Source organism: Meleagris gallopavo, chromosome 5 (assembly GCF_905368555.1).
Source record: "Meleagris gallopavo chromosome 5, MGAL_WU_HG_1.1, whole genome shotgun sequence".
In the NCBI taxonomy this organism is placed as follows: domain Eukaryota; kingdom Metazoa; phylum Chordata; class Aves; order Galliformes; family Phasianidae; genus Meleagris; species Meleagris gallopavo.
In genome coordinates, this window is record NC_139408.1 from 7,427,035 (window position 1) to 7,442,341 (window position 15,307).

The window sequence follows — 15,307 nt, forward strand, 5'->3', positions numbered from 1 at the left end:
GTGAGCAGTACAGTACAAGGAGTCACTACCATGCCTGTCTCTCAGGCACACAAAATGGAAAGTACGAAACAGTAGAAGAAAAAGCTCAGTTCAAATGTGCCAGAAATTACCTTGACCTCAAAGGGAAGCTGCTGTTGTCCATCTGCAATCCGAAGAGGAGAAACTATCAAGCAGTTTAAAGCCACTGAGGCAGGAACAATAGTGCAGATGCTAACATAAGCTCCAGTCTTGCTTCTCTCATCTTGAACAGCACATTATCTTGCTCTGAAAGGCTTCCCTTTTCTCCCTGGTAAAAAGCAACAAAATGAGATGACCTACTATAAGGAAAGTTATGGGAATTTGAAAATTGGCATTTAAGGTTTTGATGACCAATTCTTAGTGATCCACAGGGACACTTTTCCTTCAACCCTTCAGGGAGCTATTACAGTTTGTATGTTGCGTGCAAGGAAATTAGGTTGTTTAAGAAAGTTGTTATCTCATGGATTTCACAATCTGTTGTATTAGAAGTAGAGTTGAACACCATCCAGCTTCAGGGTGTCATTATTTCTAAACTATAAAATGCAACTGCGAACTGCAAGACAGAGTAAATTACTTCCTAGTATATGATACAATTTCTTACCCACTGATTTTTCCTAGACATACATTATTATACTGTAGGTACTAGAGGAGGGAAATTACTATGGAAATGACTCACAAGCACTTCAGAGAATGAGATACAATTTTATTTATTCAAATACAAAATTGCTCACATCCAGTCCACTTAGACATGGCAATACATTCCAGCACATCACATTATACCCAACAACAGTGCCAAGGACTGAACAAAAAAAAGAAAAAAAATACCCCAACAAATCCAGTGTACGTTAATGAGTCAATTTACAGAAAAGATTAAGCAGTAAGAACACTCATAACAAAACATGTTTAAACAGATTTGTAGTACATGCCAACTATATTAAATTGATTGCAAACAGAGCATATAGCTTATTTCTTCTACCTCCTCTCTTCACACAATACAAAGACTTGCTTTAAGTTGCTCAAGAATTTATTCTTTTCCTGCTTTGCTTGCATAGTTTGTTTTTGGATCTAATCTTGTGAGGCACTCTAGTATCAGTAAGGGTAGCAGTAGCCTGCCAGGTTTTTCCACCCAAGAGTAGACATGTGGGACCTGTGGTTGTGGATGTTATCATTGCATGGCACGCAGAAAAGTATCATTTCAGCAATGAATATCTGTATAGTCCATTAAATGCTGATGGCTCTCAACTTCTGCTGCCTCTAATCTCTTGGCTCTCAATGACCAAACAAGGATCTGCTGTAAGGTGAAGTCTCGGGGCCTGTCTGCACCACAGAGTGACCTGAGCTCAGGCTCCTGTCCTGGGTGAGCAGGTCGGACTTTGGCAGAGGACCTGCTTCACATTCTTCTGGGGCTCCCTTCCTCCTCCTTGTCCTTATATGGAGGAGGATGAACAGGCTTTTAGTACAAATTAGGTGAATAAATAATCATTGATCGATGTAACCAAGGGCTTCTGTGCTGAATTGGCTTACTGTGCAAAGCATTAAGAAAATAAGTTTGCTGTAAAACTTGTAAAAAAAATAATAATCCACTGAAAATATTAGAAAACAGAGTTCTACAGAAAACAATGACAGATGATCTAGACTATCACTCTACTGGACTACATGAAGCTTTGGGGAACAGTGATAAAATCCATACATTTTCTCCACAAAACTGGAAATGCCAGGAGATTTCAACAGAGAAAATGAACATATTTATTACTGTTCTGCTTGCTTCTACTTTGTGTCAATCTAAAGTAATGGAGTGTTAAAATAAATCACTGCAGTCCATCTCAATAAAAATGTAACTTGGAGATCAAGGTGTGCTCAGCATATGAATGACAGAAAAAAATGATCGATGGTAATTTTGGAATACATTCAGGGATCCTGCTATGACTTTCCACCAAAGTGAAAAACAAATTATACTGTTAAAGCTCTAGGTGTTATGTTGTAAGGGTATTCCACTGAGATATTATTTTTTTTTAATCTTAATTTATACTTTATTACTAATAATTACCAAATTGATAAAGCTACCTAATATACTCTGCAGACCTTTAGCTATAAATAACTATTAGAAATAAACTTACTTATGAAAATTGGAGACAACATCCAAACTGTAAAATATAACAACTCCTCCTTACACAGACTAATAAATAAGTATAAATAAATAAATATTGCATAACAGTAGTATAGTTCTTGCAGCAAAGAGGTATTTTATGTATTTGTAGTCAACAGTGAAAACTTTTTTTAAAAATTTTTAAAAGAATATTTTAAATTTCTTACAATACAGCAAAAACTTAAGATCACTCATAAATTATCGTACTAAGATCCACTGTATCTGTTACCCTACAGCTAGTTACCAAGAGGTTATTTAGCTTAATTGTCTCATAATAAAAATGCTTGTAGCTTTGGCTGTAAGAAAGCAATTCTTGCAAGTAAGCACCAGTCATGAAATAATGAGAACATCAAATCTTCCGAGTCAAAGTGTGAGGTAAAATGATGTTCAAGAGGAAACAGCCTTTTGGTCTCCTCGGTTTTTCAGTTTGAAAATGAAGTGCATCATATGTACAAGTCTGAAATATTACCAATCTTATATTGCAGAATTGCAGATTTAAGAAAGTATATGAAGTTATCCTGAATATCAACAAGAATTTCTGCACATCTGCTATGCCATGACTACAGAAAAAAAAAAAAAAAAAAAGATAGCAGGCACTTCCTTTAAGGAAAAGATCTATATATACATTTTGGAGCAGCAATATAAATGTAATTTAAATGTAATCACAACATTATCTATCAAACATTGCTATTGCAAAACTCAATAATTTTTGCAGTCCTTTTGAGGAATTATTCTAAGGGAGATCTGTTAACTGCTCTACCGCTCATGATACTTCTTGTGATATATCCTTTGAACCACCTCTGGATAAGTATTTTAAAATTATCATTCAGCATACTTTAGAGAAGACCTTAATCAGTGACATACAAAAGCCATTCTGAGTATGTAAGTTCTTAGGGGAGCTACCCATTTGATGACCTCTTACCATTTTACAAAACAGAGATATTTAACATCTTGTTAAAAAACACACGGTGCTCTAAAACATAAGAATACCTAGGAAATTCATATCTGACATTGTTTTTACAATGGTTTTAATGAGTGCTTACACATAGTTAGTAGTCAAAAGACTTTTCCACCAGAAAAAAAAAGAACTAACCTTATTTCTATGAGATGCTTGCTTTTGACCTTTAAATAGTTCATCATGGCTTCGCTGTGCCAAAATATAAGCAAAACCACATAGAGTCTGACAAGCAGATAGAAAATAATGCCATCTCAAAAATACTATATGATATCATCCTTTTTCTTAATAACTCTATTTTCAGCAGTAAAATAACATTCCAAGGAAACACTGGAGTGCCAATTTCCCTTTCACAGACTGCGGTGTCTCTCAGACAGGAAAATCCATTCCATCTTTATTGTCGTGATTCTTGATGCTGACAGTGAAGTGATTCACATCAGTGTGAGCACAGAAGTTGTTTAAAAGCTCCTGATAACGGAATGACCTTTCTCAAATAAACTGACTTCAAATTTGAATTACCTTAAATTTGAGAAGACAGTACCTCCATGATTACAAACATTGCTGAAATTACATTTGTTTGCATATGGCAGTTTAAATCCCACTCAGCTGACAGCCCCTTGATAATAGAATGCTTTCAAAGCACTGGTCTTCTGCTTGTTCTTTCAATCTCTGCTCCTCTAAGGCAGACACGAGTTTGTCCCTTTCTTCAACCACTTTCATCATCTCAATAAAAATTTCATCTTCCTCATTTAGATCCATCTCATTTTTAAGGCTGTCTGAAAGATCACAAAACAAGAGATCATAATCCATATAATTTTGTTGCTATACTTTGCATTTTAACAGTTGTTGTACTTGGATTAAATATTACACTAAAATGAAGTCAATAGCAATTAATATTTTTCATGTTACAGTCCAGGGAAAATTTATCCTGCATTTAGGCCATTGGAAGTTGACATTAAAGCCCCCAAAGGGTATAGCAGAACTTTTAGCAAAACTTAGGCTGTGAAATTAGTAGTAAGAACACTACTTATTTACAAAAACATTTGCAAATGTTGCCTAAACATTACACCATAATTAAAATGCTATATGTTAGGTAGCAGTTATTGTTATTACGATGTGAAATCTAACGTAACAGCATTTCTACTGGACTTCAAGATCAGTTTATAAAACACAAAATGCCCAATCACAAAATGCAGAATCTGTAAGAATATAAACTGTTTTTCAGAAAAAATACTGTAAACTGTAGTCACTTATAATCCACGTGCTTAGAACCAACAGGATATTTTGGTGTGTTCAGTGCTATGTATTTACCCATCTGCCTGTATTCGTCATCCCCACAATCTTCTAATGCTGAATGAAAGGACAAATGCAAACTGTAGATCCAAGTACATAAAAGCAGTTCCAAAATACAATGGTAACCTGCAGCTCTGTATTTGATATAACCTTGCAGAAGAGCACAGAAGGAAAAGTATAATCCTCTCTACTTCTCAAGCAAGTGGGTACTCAAATGGGCATGGTCTATAACTGTAGAATAGCACATGTTCCCCACTTTGACTTACCATCAGTGGCCATCTTCTTTCTCAGTTTTTGTTCCAACCTGCTTTGGTGGTCCTCCAATTCTAATTCTTGGGCTCTGGGTACAATAAAATATACATTAAATAATAAAAATAAATAAATAAAGTCATACAAATATAAGCATTATTTCAATCAAGATTTCACATATTCTGTTTATTCAGTATCAGTTTATTCAGCCTCACCTCCGTCTCTGGAAAGGTGATGGAACAGCTTGTGCTGGATACCATCTCCAGACAACTGGGAGAAAAGGAGGTTATCAGGAGTAGTCAGCATGGGTTCACCAAGGGGAGGTCGTGCTCGACCAACTTGGTGGCCTTCTATGATGCTGTCACATGCTGGGTGGATGGGGGAAGAGCGGTAGATATAATCTACCTTGATTTTAGAAAGGCATTTGATACTGTCTCCCACGACATCCTTATAACAAAGCTGAGGAAATGTGGGATAAATGAGTGGACAGTGAGGTGGGTTGAGAACTGGCTGACTGGCAGAGCGCAGAGGGTCGTCATTGGTGGTGCAGAGTCTGGCTGGAGACCTGTAACCAGTGGTGTCCCCCAGGGGTCTGTGCTGGGTCCAGTCTTGTTCAACATCTTCATCAATGACCTTGATGAGGGGATAGTGGCCACCCTCAGCAAGTTTGCTGATGATACGAAGTTGGGAGGATTGGCTGACACGCCTGAAGGCTGTGCTGCCATTCAGCAAGACCTGAACAGGCTGGAGAGCTGGGCAGTAAGAAACCGGATGAGGTTCAACAAAAGCAAGTGTAGGGTCTTACACCTAGGGAGGAATAATTGCATGCACCAATACAGGCTGGGGGATGAGCTGCTGGAGAGGAGCTCTGCAGAGAGGGACCTGGGCGTCTGTAAGACGTGTAAGGGTGTGTAAGAACTTCTTCATGGTGAGGGTGACGGAGCACTGAACAGGCTGCCCAGGGAGGTTGTGGAATCTCCTTCTCTGGAGATATTCAAGTCTCGCCTGGACGCCTGTGTGACCTGGTGTAGGGAACCTGCTTTGGCAGGAGGGTTGGTCTCGATGATCTCTAGAGGTCCCTTCCAACCCCTACAATTCTGTGATTCTGTGATTCTGTATTTTCTCCTCATGGGCAGTCAGGGCTAAAACTATTGCCTGTGCACAACAATGATAGAAGTACTATTACCACCTTTTGCTTTATGCACTGGATTAAGCTCCTTCCTACAATGCAGCACTCAGGGCTTTAACCAGCTATTTCAAAGCTTTTTGATTGTACTAATATAATAATTCTGGACAAGCTTGAGCCTTCCCACAAACAGAGTCCAGCCAGAATGAATAATGACTACTGCAGCTCTAAATGCCTTCCCACATCATCCAGAAATAGTGGAGAAAATATCTGGGAGCCACCTACAGCTATCTGCTGAGCATGTTGCAGAGGATGAGAGATGAAGGAGCTACAGCCAATATTGTTTCCATCAACTACAAACAGCAGCACGAGGCAGCTGTTATTGGCTTGGTGTATGTACTTGTTTCATCTCAGTACTGAATTCTTTGATCTTTCTCTTGTGAGATACACTTGTCAGACTATTTTTCTTATACAAGAGAAAGTGCCTAAGTGTTCATGAGATCCATGTTGCATAAAGACAGACTATGTGTGCTGTAGCTTTTTTGAGTATCCTATAGGAATGAAATAAATTGAAGCACTGTGAGAAGGAAACGATGAGGAGGGCTCAGCTGGAGGTTTGCATTCAAAACAGCCTGTACTCTAAGTATGTTCATTCCATGACAGTTCCAAACTCCATCTCACAGCAACATGTTCAGATGTCCTATGAGTACAAGTTTCTGTCTCCCCTCTGCATCTTTTGCATTAGTGTTCATTCTTACTTACACAATCAAGAGCTCAGACTCGTAACGCATTAATTTATTCTTCTCCAGGACCAGTTCAAACCATTCATGAAGCAACTGAGTTTCATCCTGTGTGCCTGAAACTGTTTAAAATAGCAAATGTGAATATGCATTACTGGGCTTCCTTCTAATGCTCTTGCCACTTGAGGTCACTTTAAATAATCCTCATTTGTAAGGCTAGATGAGCCCCAAAGCAGATTTATTTTTCTTCTCTATGCAATTTACATAGGTAATGTCCAGACATTATATATATAATACACCTGTTTATGGTTGTTTGAGTGCTGTAGTTTATTGCAATTAAAGATGCGTTAGATTTAAAAACATTGTTTGTTTGGAAATCAAGTTTTTTCTTTCAATAGATTTTTCTTTTTTCTCCCCCCAAATAGTCACTCGCTTTCCTTTAGTTCTATCTTTGATAATATAGTTTCTTTGTTAATAGCAGACTTCGGATCTGTTTATATAAACAGATATCCCACTAACATGATCAGATTAAGATGAATTTGTTGGCATGTATCACCTGAGTCCCTGCTTCCAGTGGGCAGCACAAGCACCATCAGGTTCCCTACATATTTTCATTCATTTGCTAAATCTGCATTTGCTTCAGTTGTCAGGAAGGATTGTGGCACCAGAAAGATCTATTACTTTGGGGTGGTTTTGTAACAATTGGAGTTAAGTCATTACTGGTTGACACTGTGCATACATGTAAGAAGGGATGGTTTATCTCCCAGAGAGTGCACAGACTGAGGCCATTTTACTAAAGAGCAGCACAGATTCCTCCTCCACCATTTGAGCCTTTACTGCTCTAAAATGTAGCCTGTAAAAAATCTTTGGCAAGGAAGAACCCCTGGAGTTTTCCAGTGGCAGGTCAGAGTGTGGTGCAGGGCACGTGCCCTTTCATATGGCCCTCCCCAGACATCCACCTTCATATTCATCCAATCTTCTTGGAGCGAGCATTTGCTGCATTAGCAGGATATAATGATGAGAGGAGATGGTAAGTAACTTCCCTACCTGTGTTAATCAGAAATGGATTCCTGCTTACATACTGCTCTCCTTTTCCTTTGCAAACCTATCTGCAAATGAGCAGGTAAGCTGATTTTACCAGCAGTATTCCTCAGTCAAGCCTGCCAAGAGAATATCTAAGTCCAATGACACTCCTAATCAAGCTGATGCTATCCACCTTATTGAGAGGAATTTGTTTTATTTATTTTAGTTATTTATTTTTCTTGAGGTTCTTTTTAACATGCTCCTCACTTCACGTTTTTCACCCTATTTTTTCCCCACAAAACAGAAGCACCCAGCCACCTTTCTACATGATTCCTGTGCTGATGAAGAACTATAGGCAGGCACTGTCATCTCAGAGAGCCCAGGTCAGCCTGTGGGAGCATCATAAGTGTGTGCGCCCCTTCGCCAAGGTCAGGAGTCATGCTGGCTACCACAGTGTTTGGTGATTTCACATTGGGATTTGACCCCAGTCTGAAGGTACCATGAAACAAAAGGATAAAGCAACAGGAAAGTGAAAAGTTGGCCTGATCTCTGCCCAACTCCATAAAAAATTGGCAGTAAAGAATGTGTTTCTACTGGGTCTTTCAGGACAGCAAATGATGATAAAAATTTCTTCTTAGAGTGACTGCCAGAGCAGTTCTTGTAGGGACATGTTAATGGTAGCTCCTTACAGGTTCAACACAAGGTAGCAAGACAGATCTTTTTTTTTAAAGGTTAGAGAATTTGTTTTGTTAGCCATGATGGCTTTTTGTTACAGCATTGTTAAAGCAAAATTTTCCTTCTGGTTTGTCCAAATCTATTGTAACCCATTTGATCCCATTTGAAAACTGAATATTCTTCTCATTACATTGTAGCCATTTCAGTGTTCATTGCTTTTGAGAGTAGGCTGTGGCTACCTTTTACCATCAAGCCTTTATCCACAAAGCAATGCTAGGTTGTCTCTGTGTTACACATACAACATAGGATTTGCAAGTTGCTCCTCCCTATGAACTTCTAAACCTCATATTCCTTAATCACAGAGATTTTCAGCTGATTTCTTTTGATTTTGTTGGAAGTTCAGAGAAACCTTGGATAGATGCTTATGAAATCAAAAATGGTCCACACATGTGCAATGTTTGCTCACATTCCAAATCAGAGTTGGATTTTTTTTTCCATGTTCTGTCTATACAGATTTTCTTCTTTACCACCATTCCTCATGATTTTTTTAGTCAATTGATTGGTTATGCTAATTTCAATGGAAAACGTGCTTGGGGATTTTTATTTCTGTATTTTCTTGTAGGCAAAAGATCTCTATAAGCCTCCACAAATGTCAATGGAAAACAAAGCAGTGATACATTAATTATTTATTATTCTGTATTTAGAATCAGAATAAAGGGAATAGTGGCCATGAAAAATACTCAGAATTGATATTCTTTCTTTCTTAAAAAAAAAAAAAAAAAAAAAGCATGGATTGTCACTACAATTAGAAGATCATGACAGCCTTATTTTGCTCATCAGTCTTCATGGCAGTTGTTTCACACCCACGCATGTTCTCTTCTAATTCAGCTGAGGAGCTAATGAATAACCCCAGCTAACAAAGGGGCTATTCATCCTCTGCCTACGGAATTATTAAAGGAGAGTTGCGTAAATGTCACTGAAGACCAGTGTTTGCAGGCCTTTCTCTAAATTTGGCTATTCACAACCTTTCCAGCTCAATATTATTGCTGAACCGTGATCGTTTTCTAATCACCTTAATAATACCTATTAAACCACTTGAATTACATAAGCACAGACCTGCTTAAATACAACTTAACCTAATAAACACTGGTCATTCATTAAACAATAATGCCCATTATTTTTAAGAAGGTCGAATGGAACACTGAACTCACTGATTCCTGCATCATTACACATATGTTATAATTCAAGTGACAAAGCACTTACATTTTGTTTGGGAAACTTACAGCTTCATGCTTTTGCACCAGAAGAGTTACTGAGAGACAGTAACATCCTACGTTTCAGTATCTGCCCTATTTGTAACTGGCCACCTATATGCAAACAATCAACAGGGAGAAAAAATACTACTTTCACCTTAATGAGGGCAATCCAATTACTGAGGATGGGAAGAGAATGAGAAGCATCGATCTCTTGGCAGATAGCCTTCTTTAGGAAATGTGATTGTCAAAACAGCAAAACAAGAGTTAGCTCTAGGCCATCCATCCCAGTACTCTGCATCTATCCCAAGAGCTAGTTCCTCGTATTTTTGATAGCTTCCAAACCAGCCACTCTCACTGAAATCAATAGTAAAGAACAAAGCTAATATACCAGACCTCACAGTCTTCTTAGGAATGTTTCTCACAGATGAGAAACATTGGGTGCTATTTGATAAACTGTAGTATTTTTGCTTAAGAAAAATAAATAGTTTCTAGCCTTTTAAATAACATTTGAAATAAATAAGAACTATCAGTTATAGAAAGTTGCTAATAAACATAAAATACTCTTGTTAAACTGGACAGTTTGGTGTTAGAATAAGGGCAATAGCTGCTAAAAAATATGACATTAGAACATCCGGTGTGTAGAGGTTTTGCTAGGTTTCCTAACTAAGATGACAAGGTCAGGTGCCAAAATATATCCAGCGTTGCGTAACTGCATGCCCCAAAAGCTTAAGGTTCACCTTTCTAAAACAAAGATAAACAGATGCTTTCAATTGGGTGTCTGCTCCCCAGAACCCTTTTGGCACAGAAATAAAAGCTCCCCTGAAGCCACTTACACACACAAATCTTTCCCTCATCCGCTTTTGTCCTGTCCCACCCTGCCGCAGAAGGTTTCCCCAGCTTCACCCTGCCAATGCTGGGGGAGCACTGGTAGAGCACTATGTTTCAGGACACCTGGCACTGTTGGTTCAGGCAAGTGAAAGTCTCATGCAGGATGATGTTCCTATTATCTTTCACCTATTTGGAGTGGTGGGACTGCAGGCTACTGTTGCTATACCATGGTCATCACCTTAATTGCATTAATGGCATTTCATGTACCAGGATTCTGTTACCAGGTGAGGACTATTGTCAGGTTGGTAACTAAGACAGAGCTCCTGGAAACTGCACTGGTTCCTTCCCAGAGAAGAAACTAAGCTCAAGATGGGACTTAAAAAAACATATATATAAAAATGGGAGTAGGGTGCTGGGAGGGAATGCTCAACAGCAAAGCAAATATTTCTAAATCTAAGATAACCAAAAGAATGTACAGAGCTCAGCTAAAGGGTGCTTGAGCTAACAGAGTTTGAGGAAAGGGGTAAATAAGGATTTCTCTCCTTGCATATTTCATTTAAAATTTTGCACTGAATTCTATGACAAAAAAAAACCCAAAAAAGTCCCTTCTTAAAACGAACAAACCAAGAAACAACAGAGAAAACAACCAAAACCCAAAATTATCAAGAACAAACACTCCTTCATTTACCGGATTCTCCTCTGAGTTCTCTCTCCAACTGAACACCAAGAACCTCCAGTGCTCTCTGTCTTTCCTCCAGTTCTTCTAGTTGGCGCTGGATTGCCTGTGAAATTGAAAAGATATAAAATTTGCAGACATAGCTTAAGAATTCAGAGACATAAGATAGCCTCAGCGGTTAGAGAAGAGATTTCTGAGGAGTCATGGGATATGCAAACTCATCAAGTATATTTGGCGCCTAAGCAATTTAACAATTCCACTATCCACACGGAAATATGGCTAGATAAGTATCTCAGATACTAAAAGAACCCAGTATACTGCAGGTATTTTCAGAGGTACCTTATGGATAACGGACACAAAACACCATTATAAGACTGAAGTTTCCACTTCAGGCTGTGCTAGGGCATACCAAACCCAACCCTCAGAACAGCCTAGCAAACAAGAAAGACAGTTCAAAATGTTTGAACTTGATTACTTCCATAAAGCAGTAAAAGAAAATAATTTTACTTTGGGATCATTTACATCTGCCAAAATAAAAATGATAACATAATTGTTCTTTTCTTTAGGTTAGATACATGGATCCATCCAAAACCATCCACTTGTTATTGTAATACAACAAGGATGATGTAGAACTCTGACTTCAACAAATATGATTGTTTTTCAGGGCCTGAATAAACTGAAGTGACCTAGCACCAGTGTTTAAAAAAATCAATTAATAAATTAAAATGTTCGCTTTCACCTCTAAGGCAGAGAGTACAAAAACCCTTGCTCTATTTTACCAGAGTCCTGGTAGTATGGCAGGATGATGGCTGAGCTCCTTGCTTTCTCAGAAGATGACATTTCCTTTTTCTCTCTCTGTCCTTCAAATTAAATGTGTTCTACTGCTATTGCCAGTCACTAGTGCTCCTTTTCATGCACTTATGCATAATTACAAAGCTGTGACAATCTGCTGGGGCACACTTGGACTTGTCACACAGAGGTGTGAGGTCCTGCCACATGAATCTTACTGCACCTGATATTTTGGGTGGATTTCAGTGTGGTAGTCAGTGAGCTCTAGTGAAGAGTAAGGGTGCAGAGGAGATATTTTCTACCCATCCTTGCCAAGCACTCCTGGGAGAAAAATGTCCATTTGTGAGCTACACTGTCACCTGTGCTTTGTGAAGTCTTTTCAGCTCCTCTTGTTTAATCAACTGTTTTGTCTCCTTCTCCAGTTTTCTTCTCCTTCTAAGAGATCTTTTAACCTAGAAAAGGGAAAAAAACAACACCAACACAACAACAAACAATCAAAGTACAAGTATGCCACTAAATGCTTCCACAAGCCTTTCCTAGAATCACAGTATCACTAAGATTCAGAGAGGTCTCTGGAGATTGTCTAATCCAACTGCCCTGCACAAAGCAAAGTAAGGCACTGTAAGTTGCTTGGGCAACCTCACTGAAATGAAAATGTTTGTGTAGGGAATATATTCAAGCTTCTCTACATGAGCTTTGAAACTTTACAGAGTCCTCTGCAACACCAAGCATGAAGTGTCTTTACCAATAGAAAGGTTCAAATGATAGGGAGGACTGTACACAAAGCAGCATTGCCTATGGCGTGTGCAGACATTATGTGCCTGAGGGAGAAGCCAGGCACAGGCAGTGAGAAGCACCAGAATAAGAAAACTCAACCCCACTGCTGGAGTAGAAAATTCAGCCTGAGGTGTGAATGTTATCTTTGATGGTTCCAGTGAGCGTTACATGTAGAAACGGGTCTTCCAAAATCTAGCTGGTTTGATTGTACCTCACACCTGTGCAGTGCAATTGAAAGTGGGAAGAGAGCAGGCACTGCAAGGCTGCTGGGGAAATGCTTCACCTTGCTCTTGGTCTAAACTCTCTGAAAGTGCTTCAAGGCTGTGGTTTTCTCAGTCAGGAGTAGACAGGGTATATGAGCACAGTAGACAAGATGGCTGAAAAACTAACAGGCCAGGAAGCCACTAGCATTTTTTTCACAAAGTTTTATCAGTGATAAATAGTGGCACTGGATAAACAGAGGTACTTGGAGGTAACTTAGAGAGACAAGGTGAGTGGATAGTGTGCATCTAACACTGCAACCTGGGAAGTTGTTCCTATTCAGTTTTCTCCTGTCTCTCCTGTCTCTCTCCTTCTCCTTTTTTTTTTTTTTTTTTTTGGTGTGTGTGTGTGTGTTTTATTTAATTCACCATCATATTGCCTTATTAAATACCATCTTCCCTGTAGCACTCCTTTAGTTTATAGAAACACAGCAGAATTTCTTCCTTTTTTTTTTTTTTTTTTTTTAAACATGTGAGCTTGAGAAGTCTTAATATTGATTATCACTCCTTTTTCCTCCCATGCTTCTAAGTAACTGGTATTTTAAACAATCAATTTTATTAAAGGTCACTGTTTGTAGGGTATCTCACAGCTAAGCAGCTGAAAGACTTGGCCACATGTCAAAGCCCATTTCCCCAACGTCACTGTCCTGAGCAGACTACTGTGGGCAAGAGAATGAGAGCTGGGGGACTTCCATGCTGCCTCACAGTGCCAGACAAACTGTGGGGAAAGTGGGCAACAGTGGTATGAGGAAGAGAACTGAAAATGCCTATGTGCCATGAAATATTTCATATCTGAAGGTCTTCTCTTAAAAATGAACTGAAGGTGCTCCAGGATAACAGAAAGTTTAAACGATGGTTGCTCCTACATTTGTTGATAACTTTTCCAAAATCTGCTTTGCTTCAGGGTTTCTGCATCTTCTCAGTGCATCCTTACCCAGCATCACTGGTGGGATATGCAGCCAAACACTGCTGCATTTTGCTCTGCATTGCTTCCTCCAGAGTCGATTCTCTCCTTTTGCCCTCAAAAGGCAACAAATCAAAGGGCCACCTTACACTATTACTTCCACTTACTTATATTCCCTCTGCAGAAAAAAGTTAAATGTTTATCTGATGAGCTACTCAGGCAATAAAAGCTGCTTCTTCAGATCAGAGTTGGGTATCAAGAATTCACTGAAGATTTAAATCCATTGCTCCAGGAAGACACAAGAGCTGTGTTAGGGCTGGGAGATGCCAGTGTACAGCATGTCCTTTCCATGCACGTGGTCTGGGTGTGACTTTCCAGCTCATGTAGCCATGCTGATTAAGGTAAACATAGAGCTTTTCATGCAATCTGCCTGTATTGCCTCACAAATGAAGTTGTATTTCCCCACGGGAAATCCGCATCTGTTTGGTTTAATTTTTTCAATGGTTTGCTTGTCGGGCTACATATTAAAGCCACTTACGAATACTGCTTCAAAGTGGTTTCAGTTAACCATGTCTGTTTGTCCAATTAAGACCTTCTCCATCAATACTGGTGTAACCTGGGGGAATTACAGATTCAAGGAGGAGAAAGAAATTTTCATGTTCATCTGTCACAGTTTTAGTGTATTTTACATCCATGGCATGTAACCCTCGCTGATAAAATGTTCCAATCCCCATTTAAAGAAATTGTGGAGTGCTTTAGAACAAAGTCATATGAATGTTAAATATATTCCAACTGAAGAAATGCATTTTTGCTTCAAAGAAAAGGTTACCTTATATGTTAATGAAGGCTTAAATTCAAATTCATCTTCATCAGAGGAAGAAGTAAAATACTCAGTGGTCTGTTTCCTGACAGGTGGAAGTTCACATCCTAAGAAGAGGGAACAAAGCCATTAAAGAGGCAAAAAATACAGTTCTTTAACATATACAGACACTTTGCACCTGCCCCAGGTCCTAATCAGCAGCACCCAGAGCAATTTGGAAATTTGGCTCACTGCGTTAATTGGATTTTGGTCACTGTCAAAAACCCTGTCTGGCTTTTTTTTTTTTTTTTTTAGGTATTGTGGACAAATAAATTAATTCCTTGAGCCCTCTCCTCATAGCATGCTGTTCTGAATGCATTCAACATTCATTAAAATGCATATCTGAAGTTAGCCATATTACCCAAATGATTGTGTAAGGCTCACTATACAGTGTAATTGAATGCAAAAAGTCTGAGCCAGCTCTTAAACAAATTACCCTTATGTGGCTTGTAGCATCTGGCACCCATTTTTACTACATGACATCTGCTCAGTGTAAAATAGTTGGCGTCAGAATGTCTGGTCATAGAAAAAAATCACAAATGTAATCAGAAGCAAATGGACTATGAGAACAAGGCTTTATCACACAGCCTCATGCAACATAAATATTTAATTAATTATGTCTAAACAAACGTCACTTATTTTTGTGCTTTAGGAATATTATCACATCATTGAACTGTTGATTAAAATGCCATAATAAGTCAGGAAAATCCATACATCACAACAATGCATTTCA

General features: G+C 38.7%; 1 protein-coding gene across 1 annotated transcript in view; it reads right to left on the reverse strand.

Annotated features, from left to right (window-relative positions):
• Positions 1-700: 700 nt before the first annotated feature.
• Positions 701-15,307, reverse strand: part of MICAL2 (microtubule associated monooxygenase, calponin and LIM domain containing 2) — a 122,383-nt gene continuing 107,776 nt past the window's right edge. The window contains exons 32-37 of the mRNA XM_085224101.1: positions 14,545-14,642; positions 12,134-12,226; positions 10,998-11,091; positions 6,550-6,649; positions 4,679-4,752; positions 701-3,895 (exon numbers count right to left, since the gene is read on the reverse strand). Of these exons, the coding sequence (XP_085080227.1) occupies positions 3,711-3,895; positions 4,679-4,752; positions 6,550-6,649; positions 10,998-11,091; positions 12,134-12,226; positions 14,545-14,642 (644 nt within the window). The 3' untranslated portion in view covers positions 701-3,710. The remainder of the gene's footprint in view (positions 3,896-4,678; positions 4,753-6,549; positions 6,650-10,997; positions 11,092-12,133; positions 12,227-14,544; positions 14,643-15,307) is intronic.